Consider the following 13,844-nt stretch of genomic DNA (forward strand, 5'->3'; position numbering starts at 1 on the left):
CAAGAGAGAACTCAGCACACAAACGCTGCTTGCTGTTTCAGATAATTCTCAGCTGATGTGACCAAGAATTATAATCTGCTTTTAAGGGCTTTATACATTTTAATTAGTCTAAAATTCTTTATTGAGAATGCCATTATGAAAATGGCCAGAACATTCTAAAATAATGGTGTAGGACACTGCAAAAACTTAGATTCTAATACATTTTACCTACTCAGGTCTTAGTTGACATCTGTAGAAATAACCGTCCTGATTATCAAAGTGGTCTCTGAGGATTAAATATGAATGCGTTTATAAGTGTTTTGGACATTGTGGTTATTTTTAGCTCTTGATCAGAAATTGCTACTGCCACAAAATGAACTGTTTTCTTTAGCCTGTAATTTGAGAAACTATAGACAGATGCTCAAAATATTTTTAAAATGAATACATTTCTCAGGCCTTTACTCTAGATTAAGCTGCTCCAGCTGCTGCCCTTGTACCTGCCACTGATTTATCCAAATCCTTTCTCTTATATTTAAATACTAGGAATTCGCCTATTTTAATGGCAGATGCCAACTGCTACAGAAAGCTTTTTTTAACCCCTCCAGCTGGATGGCATAAATTGATTCAATATGTATGTTGAGAATTTATATTGTGCCTGACTGACCCTGTGGCAGGGCTGTGTATTCTTTTTTTGATCTCTCTTAGTATGTTTTCTGTGCTTTCTTTAGGAAACATGTCCTGCTCTCCCTCAAATTATTTACTAAAGCATATGTCTCCTTTCTTACTGTAGTGCATGAGCTCCTAAAAGCCACAGTCAGTACATAATTTAATTTATGTTTGTATTTACTGAAACATCTTTTCTAGTACTTCACAATGAATCCTTAATAAGAAGCTCCTGAATGTATCAATGAATGAATGGATAAATGAATGTAATTCCTTAGCTTCATTTTTTTTTGATATTTCTTCCTCCAAGCATAGCTCTGTTTTTTATTCTTTTTTCAACATATTAGAGTGACACTCTTAAAATGTAGATTAGTCAAGTGCAATACAAAATTATTTGTTTACTAAGGTCATTTTTATAATTACAATTAAGTTTCCTCCCACTTTTCTGACAATGTCCTCTTTCAGGCTTTTCTTTGTTAGTCTGCTCTTTAAATGTCAGTGTTTCTTAGCTTTCTCTCGTTTTCCCCATACTTCTTTGAGAGGTTTCACCCATTCCCATTTTCAATTATATTTATTTAAAAATGAACTTCAAATCTCTAATTCAGATCTAGATTCTTCTCCTAAATCTTCTGTTTATCCCATTCCCTATAGCTCAAGATCACTTGGATGACCCAAGGAACATCCTATTCAATATGTCCAACTCATCATTTCTGGTACCTACTTCCCCGCCTCCAGCTCCACGTTGGTTTTCCTTTTTGAAATTTATTCTGCAATAAAATGATACATGGAGCTGCCAGTCAGTTGCCCAGGACAGATCCCTGGGCACTGTTCCTAACTCTGGATCTTCCCTTTTCTGCTATTAGCACTGATATATTAATATGTCTCTGGAATCCACTCACCTCACTCTAATCAATGACACTTTTTACTACTAGTTACAGCTGTTATCATCTCTTTCAAATACCGCATTAATATCTACTAACTACAGTATGGTATTCCTCTGTAATAGACCCTGATCTCCTATCATTTACCCCATTAGAGTCAAGGAAATGTTCCTCAAGATAAAATCTGATGATGAAGGTCCTCTGCTTAAAAGCCTACCACAGAGTCCCTACTGTGCTTAGAATAGCGTCCAAACCCATTTATAATGTTTACAAGGTCCTGTGTAATCTACTATCTATTCACTTCTCATCTTCTCTTTTCACCAGTTTCCCCTAAGTGTGCTCACAATTTAGTTCCTGGAACACATTTTGCTCTCCTCTCCTTTCCACATGTGAACCCCTGCCTGCTCCAGCTTCACTCCTACCCAATAGTGGTGCTGGAATACCCCTCCTCATCTTTCAGATCTTAGACCCCATGTCACTCTCACACTCTGTGTATTCCCAATAAAGTACTTCTTGTTAGTTATTTCCCACATTCATATGCTCTTCACTGAATCTTAACTCTTGCAAAGTTTCCCTTAAGACACTAAACGGTACTGCATAATAGTTAACATTTCATTGCATCTGCAGATACATTTGTGTTGTTACTTGCTCAATTCATATGATTATATATATATATGAAATAATTTTTAAAACAGATTCTTTATGATCTCATATTGGGCTCGTGCATACTATTTAATGATTAGTTGTGGTTAGCATCAAATACATTAGCTTATAATTTCAGTAGGTTACCATTTAATATTTTGGAAAGGGCATTTTTAAAATTATGAGAGATATACCAACTAAGGAAATAGCACTGCATTTCTGCCAAAATTTTCTTAGATCCTGAGAATAACGTGTGTGTGTGTGCTCAGTTGTGTCCGACTCTTTGTGACCTTATGGACTGTTGCCCACCAGGCTCCTCAGTCCATGGAATTTCCCAGGCAAGAATACTGGAGTGGGTTGCCATTTCCTTCTCCAGAGGATCTTTTGGACCCAGGAGTGAAGAATAACTTTTAATTGTAGAATAATTATAACTTTTCAAATTAACCTATTCTAGAACTTCCGTCTGTGATTTTAAAATACACTTCATCTTAAGTACCTTTGTTCGCTTTCCTGAGGCAAACTGATGATCATAGTTTCTACCTCTCAGCATTTCATAGAATGATCCGACACACTTTAGTAGGTTCAGAGTAATTTACACAAGTGTGCACGGTTAAAAATATGACTAAAGATGAAAATGTGTACATTTTGCCATTTTCTCCTTTTGTTAGAGTAAAGCTGCTCTATTGGCCTTGAATGAGCCAGATTTCTTTTTTGTACGGAAAACAAATGAGAATGGTGATTTAAACGGAGGCAGACTAGGCCTTTCCAATTGATAGCTATAACCTCGTATAACAAAATCTATCAGAGGCATCCTGTTATAGATAAAGTGCTGAATGTTTTCATTTCCTTTTTTGTAAAAGAGGTCAGAATGTCCAACTGGCAGTATCTTGGAGCCCAAGGGAGGTTTGTAATGTTATTCTCCATCTAGTAAGATGTATCAGGACTGTTACTGAAATACAGAACAAGGTCTTGACCTTTTTTGACTTTTTACAAAACTTTACATAGCGTAGAAAAATTCCTACCAAACTAACTAGAACATATCTGTCAGGCTGACACATTCTGTGTGCTGTAAATCCTAGAATATGTTTAATTGAAAATATTTACTAATATTAAGGAATGGTAAGATACTTTCACCCCTGTTCAGTAAGTTGCTAATATGTAAAAATATATAAATATCTTTTTGAATATAATTTGCATCATTAAATTATTGAATTGAATGCATATGACATATCAACAGTACTAGGGAATTAGATTAACAGATGCTTTTTACTTTAGTCACGAAAAAGATATATAATTTCAGTAAATAACAAAAGGCTTTTTAAAGCTCCCTTTAAAGAACACAAATTAACAACACTATGGAGAAGGTTTCCAGGGTTCTTGGTTATGTACACATGAACCACTCAAAGTCAAAATACTGGTTCAAACTCATGAGGAAAATCAGGACAGAAGAAATACTGTTTTGAATCTCTACCAAAAAAGGATTCAGGAGGATCAAGATCACAAAAATAACTAAAGGTGGCATTGCTAAGATAAGAAAATCAGCATTATGCCCTGCAAAGCAGCAGTGCCCTTGAAAATATAACAGCCTGGATTAGCTATAACTACTACATGGTGAAAAACCTAGAAATCCTGAAAACAATTTCTATTCTTTTATAGGAGCACTGGTTATAACTGAGTGTTACCAACAGGTGAGGATAGAAATTCATTTCATGGAAAAGAACATGAATATTTTTCCCAGAAAGAAATCATATATTGGTTTTTTTTTTTTTTTCAATAGGATAACAGGAATTAGGAAAAACAAATTTCTAGAATTTCCTCCCCCAAAAGATCATTGTATCTGTTCTAATCTGATAATGCATGCAAAATTTCAGCACTTTGAGATAGAAAAAAAATGCTATTACAAACAGTTTCTATACCTTTTATCCTCATCTTCCTTTTAAAAAACTTACAAAAGTTCCCTTTTGCATCTTAAAGAGTTAGTCACTCAGTCATGTCCTATTCTTGGTGACCCTGTGGGCTCTACAGCCCACCAGTCTCCTCTATCCATGGACTTCTCCAAGCAAGAATACTGGAGAGGGTAGCCATTCCCTTCCCCAAGGCATTGTCCTGATCCATTGATAAAACCTGTGTCTCCAGCATTGCAGGCAGATTCTTTACCATCTGAGCCACTCTCCATTAAAATTTCAGTGCTGTCATTTAGTTGCTGCTTCCTCAAATAGCCTGTTTTCTAATAGTAAAGAGGATTAATACCCATAAATTAATTGAATTTATCACATTCCATAAAAATTCTAAGCATTTCACAGGCAATTTTGGTCCAGAACTCTCAACCTTAAATATGACTCTAAATGGCATTGCTTGTTTGGGATGTGTGGTTTCTTCTAATTTTGTGGTATATGTTCTGATTTTACATACTGTAAAAGTATTGTTCATGAGTAAAAGTCAATTAGCTTGGGGGTGAATCTGGAAATCAAAAAGACATTTCTGGTCTATTTTTTATTAGATATATGAGAGTTCTTAAGACCAAATAAATTATGTTTCTCTTCGCATAGAATGGCTCAGAGAAGAGGAATAACTGAAATTCATGGTAATGCAAATTATTGGAAAGTAAAGAGGTCAGACAGGTGATGTTTTCTATTAATAGCTAGAAAGTTCACTTTGTATTTTAAAGATAATTAACTGAAGAAGGTTCATAAATTTTTCAGCACTTATATCACTTGCAAGTTTTGTGAAACTTGAAGTTCCCATCAATATCAAGTTTATTTTCCCTCAAGCTATATTAATCTTTTCACTTTTGTCATATTGTTTGGATCTTCCAGTTTCCTTCAGTTTTTCAAACCTTATCCATCTTTATCCCCCAGTTTTTATTTTCCCTTTGCTCCAGGGAAAGAGCAAAGGCTAAGTAGCTCTCTATTTTTATTAAGAATATCATTCTCTAAATGATCAAAAACAACATTTACGAGAAATGTATGTAGTGTATGCACGTGACCCTATATTGATTTCTACTTGTTTCCCCCCTTACTATATTATAAGCCCTTTAAGGGCAGTGTCCATGTTGCATTTTTCTCTATCACTCAGGCTAAGACGCTGCTGGTAGTTTCTAAATATTTTTAATTGCTAGATTTATACAACAAGTAGACCTTGGATTACTCATCTTAATGAATCCCACTTCAGTGCCTCAGGATGAATCTCACCAGGGTAGCAGCAACTCTCACTTTAAATTCAACATGATTTTAGTATTCAACAGCAGCTTTGCCTTGACCTTTCCTTGTAATTGCCTGAAGACATCTTCAATGATTACATGGTTCACTCTGAGGCATTCTCTGTTAGTGTCCTATAAATCATTGATCTTATGACTAAAAAACCGAAAAAATAAAAAGTTTGCCACTGTTTTTTAAATAAAATGACAGAGTTATTCTATCCAAAATCAGGGTAGTTGTGTGGATGTGATGTTTAATTTTATATGTCAACTTGTCTGGGTCATGGTGACAAGATGTTTGGTCCAATATTGTTTTGGATGCTTCTGGGAGGGTGTTTTGGGAACAGATTAATATTTGAATTGGTAGACTTTGAGTAAAGTAAATGATGTGATACATGCCTATCTTGCAAAAATGATTACCAAAATAAGGAATCCTTCACCTCCCACAACTACCATTTTGTTGCTGCTGTTGTTACAGTTAGATCATTAAAACTCTTCTTATAGCAACTTTAAAGCATATGATACTATATTGTTGACCATAGTTACATGCTGTAATTAGATCCTTGGAACTTATATGTCTTGTAACTGGAAGTCTGTACCATTTAACCAATATCTTCTGATTTGCCTACTCCTCAGCCCCAGGCAACCGATCTTCTCTATTATTTCTATGAGTTTATTGTTTTTAGATTCCACATATAAATGTGACATATAGTATTTTTCGGTCTCTGACTTATTTCACTTAGGATAATGCCCTCAAAGTCCATCCATGGTGTGGAATTTGGTGGGATTTCTTTCTTTTTTATGATAGTTTATATATATATATGTGTATATATACATATAAAGTGATTTAGTTTAAAAAATGAATGAGAAATACAGGGGGAAGGCGATGGGCAGGTAAGGAAAGTGAGGATGATAGATATTCTGAAAGAAAATTGATGAATAACACAGGGTTGTTATGGGCTGAAATCATGTCCACTCAAAGTCCTAATTCCTAGTATATTCCAGAGTGTGTCTGTATTTGGAGACAGGTCTTTACAGAGGTAATTAAAATGAAGGCCTTAGGATGGGCCCTAATCTGATCTGACTTGGTGTCCTTATAGGAAGAGGGAATTTGGACGTATGAAAGGACTCCAGGCGGGCACACATGGAGGGAAGACATGTGAGGACACAGTGGGAAGACTGGCCATTTGCAAGGTAAGCGGAGACTCCTCGGAAGAACAAAACACCTCTAGAACCTTGGACTTCTAACCTCCAGAACTTAGAGAAAATAAGTGTCTGTGGTTTTAGCCACCTAGTTTGTGGGACTTGGTTATGGCAATAGGAGCAGACTAAGACCAGGTTATATGATTTCTGCTCTCTTTTGACCCTCCAGATGCATTCCACTCTACCCTCCTTTCACCAACAAGAGACTGACCCTCCCTACCTCAGCTCTGCATTTCTGGTTGGTGCCGAGTATCCAGCTCTCACTGCACTCCTATAATCTTTTATTTTCCTTGCTCCTTCCACTCTGATATTAGTAAAGGCCTTCTGCTTTCCCATGTTCCTCGATGCCTCAACCTCTCATGTTCATTTCTTTACAACATCCCACACCACCTGAGATGAAGACTGTTTCTATTAGAACTTGACTGAGAGACGAGGGGCCTTGGGTATGTAGAGTAAGTGTTGGGCAGAGAATATAAAGACAAAATGCCATTTGGGGAAGATCGGTACAAGTCTGTAGAATAATTATCCTAAATTGGTGGAACTAAAGGGGCTCTCAGTAAGGTGTTTTTAAGGTGACCTGATTCATGTCGGGCTCTCAGTAAGGTGTTTTTAAGGTGACCTGATTCATGTCGGGAAGTAATGAACTGAAAGGCAGCAAAGCGAGTTCACTTTTGTTTTCTCACCCCACTTTCACTCCTGAGATTGTCATGAGTCATAAGGTCTTGCATATCATATATATTTGTGTGTGTGTGTATACACACATATATGTATATGTGAAAGTGAAAGTCGGTCAGTCATGTCCGACTCTTTGTGACCCCATGGACAATCCAGTCCATGGATTCTCCAGGCCAGAATACTGGAGTGGGTAGCCATTCCCTTCTCCAGGGGATCTTCCCAGCCCAGGGATCGAACCCAGGTCTCCCACAGTGCAGGCGGATTCTTTACCAGCTGAGCCACAAGGGAAGCCCCATATGTATGTGCATGTGTGTGTATTTAGCACTCTTGTATCAGTCAGGGTTCTTAGAAAGAAATGGAAATTATTTAGCTAGTTCAAGAAAAATAATATTATAGGACATATAGTTACTCAAGGAATCATCTGTGGGACCTTAGAACTAGGCTTGGAGGCTTCCCCTGGGCCCTAAAGCAGAGACTTCTCCAGTTTGGGTAGACCACTGAAGCCACACCTGTGCTGTCTCCTGCACAGCCCTCACTTGGATGGATCTGTCAGCATCTACCGTTTTGTCATGATCAGTTCTGTGGTTTAGGGTTCTCTCTGTTTTTCTAGCCCCTAGTTTCATTTCCTCCTTACAACTAATCTTTCCTTTATCCAGAAAACCTTTCCCCTTTTCTTGACCTGACTCTCTTCTTTAAACCCCCCAGGTCTTAGGCCAAATAGTACTGCCACAGGGAATTCTTCTCTGTGGGTGTTATTTTCCCCTCTGAGTGCCTTTGATTTATTTAGAATCTTGGGCCCCAGTTACAGTCTGCTGCAACTATATGCATCCTTGTCCTAGAAGACTTCTCTCCTCTGCTTCCTCTGGCCATCTGGAAGGCCTCTCTGTACCTAATTGACTCCATGACTCTTCTTTTTCCATTTCTGAGCTTCCTGTTTCTTTTTTTTTTCCCTTAAATCTCTGACCTCTCACCTTCCTTCTAATAAAATAATCACATTCTCTATTCTCTTCTCAAATGCTTAGTCATTCCCTGACTGTGGCCATTTGTAACCTTCTCAACCCTCTTCCTAGTAATAGCCGAGATGTCACTTATGAAATACCTTCTCATCTGATTCTTATGGTTTTATGTGAATTCATGGTCACTGAGTTAAACTCAGTATAAATGATGGCATGAAAAAGTAGCAATGTTACCAGTTTTTATAAGCCAATGTACAAAGCATGAAGGACTAATCCTACTTTACAATTTTAATGTACTAAACAATTTATAAGGCATGTTTATCACTAGCTTATTACTAATTTATCACTAGTTAACAATTTATCACTAGTATCTTTTTGGAACTCAACAGCTCTTCACAGAAAGCAAATATTCCAGTGCTAATACTATTTCCTTATAACAACAAGTGAAAAATATTTCATAATGCCTCAGATTATATTTTGCAGAGTTTCTAAGGCTCAGGTTTTCGAAGCCTCGCTTTAGTGGTCTTTTCCCTAGTTCATGACATTCCCAAGAAACTCAGAAATTGTTTAAAATAAGATGGATAAAATGAGTCAACCATTTACTAAGGTACTAAAATATATTATTTAAACAAATAAAAACTGAGTACTTTAAATCTCTTCCTTTTCATTATTCTGATTAGGTCATTAGCCTGAATTGGTGGTCATCTAGTTGTTTTTCCGCACCTAACAATCCCAAAGGTGAGTCAGATCTTAAGAGCAGAAATGCCAAATGTATGAGAATGGTACAAAGGAAAATAAGGATACACAGAATGGAGAAATTTATGTATGGAAAAAGATTAAAGGAACATGTGTATTTAATTGGCTCAGTAATAAATAATAAGATGAAAAGAATGCTATGAATATTTGAAAATAAATAATAAGATGAAAAGAATGCTATGAATATTTGAAAAGTGAAAATCCTATATCTGAGCTCAAACTTGGTAGAAATAATAAAATATAATTAAGGAATAATCCAGTCTATTTTAGTTGGGAGAAAACAATGAAATCACCAAATAGTGTCCTAGGGGAAACAATAAATGTTGTTGCTCAGTCACTTAGTCATGTCCAACTCTTTGCGACCCCATGGACTGCAGTATACCAGGCTTCCAGGCTTCCCTATCCTCCTCTATCTCTCAGAGTTTATTCAAGTTCATGTAAACATTATCCTGCATTTTTCAAAATAACCTATCAAAGAGTTGCATTTGAATCATAAATAATTCCCAAATTTGTACATCCTTCTGTCACGTTTTCTGGTATGCATATTTGCCTGGTTGACATCTTTCTCTTGTGAACCCTTGAGACCACAGGAAACCTTGGATAAGTGCTCTGATAATGTTTTCTATTGATAAAATATGTTGAAGTTATACAAATTCAAGATTTTACTAATGGACACAGCATGAACTACAAGTCACTAAGTAAGTGTTACCAAGGTACCAATATAAGAAGCTCTCTTCCTTATCCATGTATTCTTGGGGTATGTATTGGGAACCATGTCACTTCCTAGAATTAAACATCACCTGTGGAATCACTGGGGTATTCTGAAAATATCTGTTCATTTACTGAAGACTTAAAGGAATGGAGTGAGTGTGTCAGGAGCACGAACTGTGGTCTGAAAAGCCAGGAGTGAGGCCTCTATGCTCTACTTTATGAGCAAGTGAAATTAGATGTGGTGGTCAAAGTAAAGTCTGATGCTGTGAAGAACAGTATTGAATAGAAACGTGGAATGTTAGGTCCATGAATCAAGGTAAATTGGAAGTGGTCAAACAGGAGATGGCAAGAGTGAATGTCGACATTTTGGGAATCAGTTAACTAAAATGGATGGGAATGAGCGAATTTATATTATATCTACCATCATATCTACTACTGTGGGCAGGAATCCCTTAGAATAAATGGAGTAGCCCTCACAGTCAACAAAAGAGTGTGAAATGCAGTACTTGGGTGCAATCTCAAAAATGACAGAATGATCTCAGTTCATTTCCAAGGCAAACAATTCAATATCACAGGAGTCCAAGTCTATGCCCCAACTACTAATGCCAAAAAAGATGAAGTTGACTGATTCTATGAAGACCTAAAGGCCTTCTAGAATTAACACCAAAAAAGATGTCCTTTTCATCATAGGGGACTGGAATGCAAAAGTCAAGAGATACCTGGAGTAACAGGCAAGTTTGGCCTTGGAGTACAAAATGAAGCAGGGCAAAGGCTAACAGAGTTTTGCCAAGAAAACACACTACACTGGTCATAGCAAACACCCTCTTCCATCAACACAAGAGATGACTCTATACATGGACATCACCAAACTGTCAATAGTGAAAACAGACTGATTATATTCTTTGCAGCTGAAGATGGGGAAGCTCTATACAGTCAGCTAAAAATAAGACCTGGAGCTGACTATGGTTCAGATCATGAACTCCTTACTGCAAAATTCAGGATCAAATTGAAGAAAGTAGAGAAAACCATTAGGTCATTCAGGTATCACCTAAATCACATCCCTTATGATTATATAGTGGAAGGACAAATAGATTAAAGGGATTGGATCTAGTAGGCACAGTGCCTGAAGAACTATTGATAGAGGTTTGTAACAGTGTACAGGAGATGGTGACCAAAATCATCCCAAAGAGAAAGAAATGCAAGAAGGCAAAATGGTTATCTGAGGAGGCCTCACAAATAGCTAAGAAAATAAGAGAGAAAGAATGGAAAAGATACACCAACTGATTGCAGAGCTCCAGAGAACAACAAGGAGAGAGAAAAAAGCCTTGTTAAGTGAACAGTGCAAAGACATAGAATAACATGATAGGGAAAAAGAGAGATCACTTCAAGAAAATTAGAGATACCAAGGGAACGTTTCATGCAAAGATGGGTATAATAAAGGACAGAAATAGTATGGACCTAACAGAAGCAGAAGATATTAAGGAGACTTGGCAAGAATACACAGAAGAAATATACAAAAAACATCTTCATGACCCAGATAACCACAGTGGTGTGATCACTCACCTAGAGCCAGATATCTTGGAGTGTGAAGTCAAGCAGGCCTGAGGAAGCATCACTACTAACAAAGCTAGTGGAGGTGATAGAGTTCCAGCTGACGTATTTAAATTCTAAATGATGATGCTATTAAAGTACTGCACTCAATATGCCAGCAAAATTGGAAAATTCAGCAGTGGCCAGATGACTAGAAAAGGTCAGTTTTTATCCCGATGCCAAAGTCGATGCCAAAGATGGTTCAACCTACTGCACAATTGCACTCATTTCACGTAACAGCAAGGTAATGCTCAAAATCTTCAAGCTAAGCATCAATGGTACATGAAGCAAGATGGATTTAGAAAAGGCAGAGGAACCAGAGATCAAATTGCCAACATCCATTGGATCATAGAAAAGTAAAGGAAAACCAGAAAAACAACTTCTGCTTCATTGACTACCCCTTTGACTGTGTGGATCACAACAAACTGTGGAAAATTCCTAAAGAGATGAGAATACCAGACCACCTGACCTGCCTCCTGAAAAATCTGTATGCAGGTCAAGAAGCAAAAGGTAAAACTGGACATGGAACAACAGACTGGTTCCAAATCGGGAAAGGAGTACGTCAAGGCTGTATATTGTCACCCTGCTTGTTTAATGTATATGCAGAATACATCATGCGAAATGCCAGGCTGGATGAAGCACAAGCTGGAATCCAGATTGCCAGGAGAAATATCAACAGTCTCAGATATCCAGATGATACCACTTTAATAGCATAAAGAAGGCTGAGCACCAAAGAATTGGTGCTTTCAAACTGAGGTGCTAAAGAAGACTCTTGAGAGTCCCTTGGACAGCAAGGAGATCAAACCAGTCAATCCTAAAGGAAATCAAGCCTCAATATTCACTGGAAGGTCTGATGTTGAAGCTCTAATACTTTGGCCACCTGATGTGAAGAGCCAACTCATTGGATAAGACTCTGATGCTAGGAAGGATTGAGGGCAGGAGGAGAAGAGGGAAATAGGATGAGATTGTTGGATGGCATCACTGACTCAATGTAAATGAGTTTGAACAAGCTCTATGAGCTAGTGAAGGACAGAGAAGTCTTGCATGTTGCTGTTTATGGGGATGCAAAAGTCAGACATGATTGAGCAATTGAAGAACAACAATAACAATGTAGGGAAGGGGATAAATGAAAAGAAAAACATTCCTACTATTAAAGTCAAATTTTGGGGAGCAGAGACAAGATGGCATGTTAGAAATACTTGAGTTCACTTCGTCTCTTAAAAGCCCCAAAATCACAACTAACTGCTGAACAACCATCAACAATAAAGATTCAAACCTTCCAAAAAAGATATTCTACACTCAAAGACAAAAAAGAAGTCACAGTGAGACAGTAGGAAGAGTCCTTTCATGATACAATCAAATCCCATACTCTCCAGGTGGGTGAACCACAAACTCGAAAATAATTGTATTACAGAAGTTCTCCCATGGGAGTGAGAGTTCTGAGATCCTCATCAGGATCCCTAGCCTCAGGTCTGGCATCAGCAAGAGGAAACCCCAGAGCATTTGGCTTTGAAGACTCATGGGGCTTGATCTTATGAGCTCCACAGGAATGAAGGAAACAGAGACCCCATTCAAGGAGGGTGCACACAAGCTGTCATGTGCACTAGGGTCCAGGGCAAAGCAGTGACTCCACAAGAGTTGGCCAGACCTACCTGGGGTCTTAGAAGATCTCCTCAGGAGGTGGGGGTTGATGGTGGCTCACTATGAGCCAAGGACACTGGTGGCAGAGGCCCCGGGAATACTCATCAGAGTGAGTGCTCCCAGAGGTCGCCATTTTGGCACTGAGATCTAGCCCCACTAACAGTAGTGCGGGCTCAAGTACTGGGACATCTCAGGCTGACCAACCAACAGAGTGGGAACACAGTGCTTCCTATCAGCAGACAGGCTGACTACAGTTGTCCTGAGCCAATAGCCACCTTTAAACACACCCCTTGACACAGCCCACCCACAAGTGGGCAGGACCAGTCCCTCCTACCAGCACAAGCCAATGGACCAAAGTCACCTGTTCAGCTGATTTTTTCCTGCAGAAACTCTACAGGCCAGAAGGGAGTGGCATGATGCATTTCAAATGATGAAAGAGAAGAACTTATAACCAAGAACACAATACAGCAAGGCTCTTGTTCAGATCCAATGGAGAAATCAAAAGCTTTACAGACAAGCAAAAGCTAAGAGAATTCAGCGATACCAAAACACTTTCCAACAAATACTAAAAGAACTTCTCTAGCTAGGAATGAAGAGGAACAATGAGGAACAAGAAAAATACAAATAGGAAAGCTAAATGATAAAGGCAAACATAGAATAAAAGTAGAAAATCATCCACGTACAAATATGATATCAAAACCAGTAACTGTGAGAAGAGAGATCAAATGCAGGATATTGGAAATGCATTTGAAATTTAGAGATCACAATGCTATAATATTAGAAATCAACTATAAGGGAAAAAAAACCTATAAAAAGACACAAACGCATAGAAGTTAACCGCATGTTACTAAACAAAAATTGGGTCATAAAGAAATCAAAGATTAAATAAAAAATATGTAGAGGCAAATGAAAACAAAATATGACTCAAACAGCAGTTCTAAGAGTTTATAG

General features: G+C 37.8%; 2 protein-coding genes across 17 annotated transcripts in view; one reads left to right on the forward strand and one right to left on the reverse strand.

Moving 5' to 3' along the window:
* LOC145509796 (uncharacterized) overlaps positions 1–13,844 on the forward strand; it is an 889,905-nt gene that overhangs the window by 831,389 nt on the left and 44,672 nt on the right. For 7 of the 11 annotated variants that reach the window (XM_081499106.1, XM_081499108.1, XM_081499110.1 and 4 more), the window contains 2 exons: positions 6,462–6,555; positions 8,876–8,933. In XM_081499106.1, coding sequence (XP_081355232.1) covers positions 6,462–6,555; positions 8,876–8,933 — 152 coding nt within the window. Of the gene's footprint in view, positions 1–6,461; positions 6,556–8,875; positions 10,900–13,844 lie in introns of those variants that run through there. The other 4 variants (XR_014056468.1, XR_014056469.1, XR_014056467.1 and 1 more) reach the window with 1 other exon arrangement.
* The window catches only part of LOC145509795 (uncharacterized), a 1,222,357-nt gene that overhangs the window by 31,473 nt on the left and 1,177,040 nt on the right, over positions 1–13,844 (reverse strand). The window lies entirely within an intron of this gene.

This window comes from Giraffa tippelskirchi, chromosome 6 (genome assembly GCF_054371585.1).
Source record: "Giraffa tippelskirchi isolate mGirTip1 chromosome 6, T2T-mGirTip1v1.2.pri, whole genome shotgun sequence".
Lineage (NCBI taxonomy): Eukaryota > Metazoa > Chordata > Mammalia > Artiodactyla > Giraffidae > Giraffa > Giraffa tippelskirchi.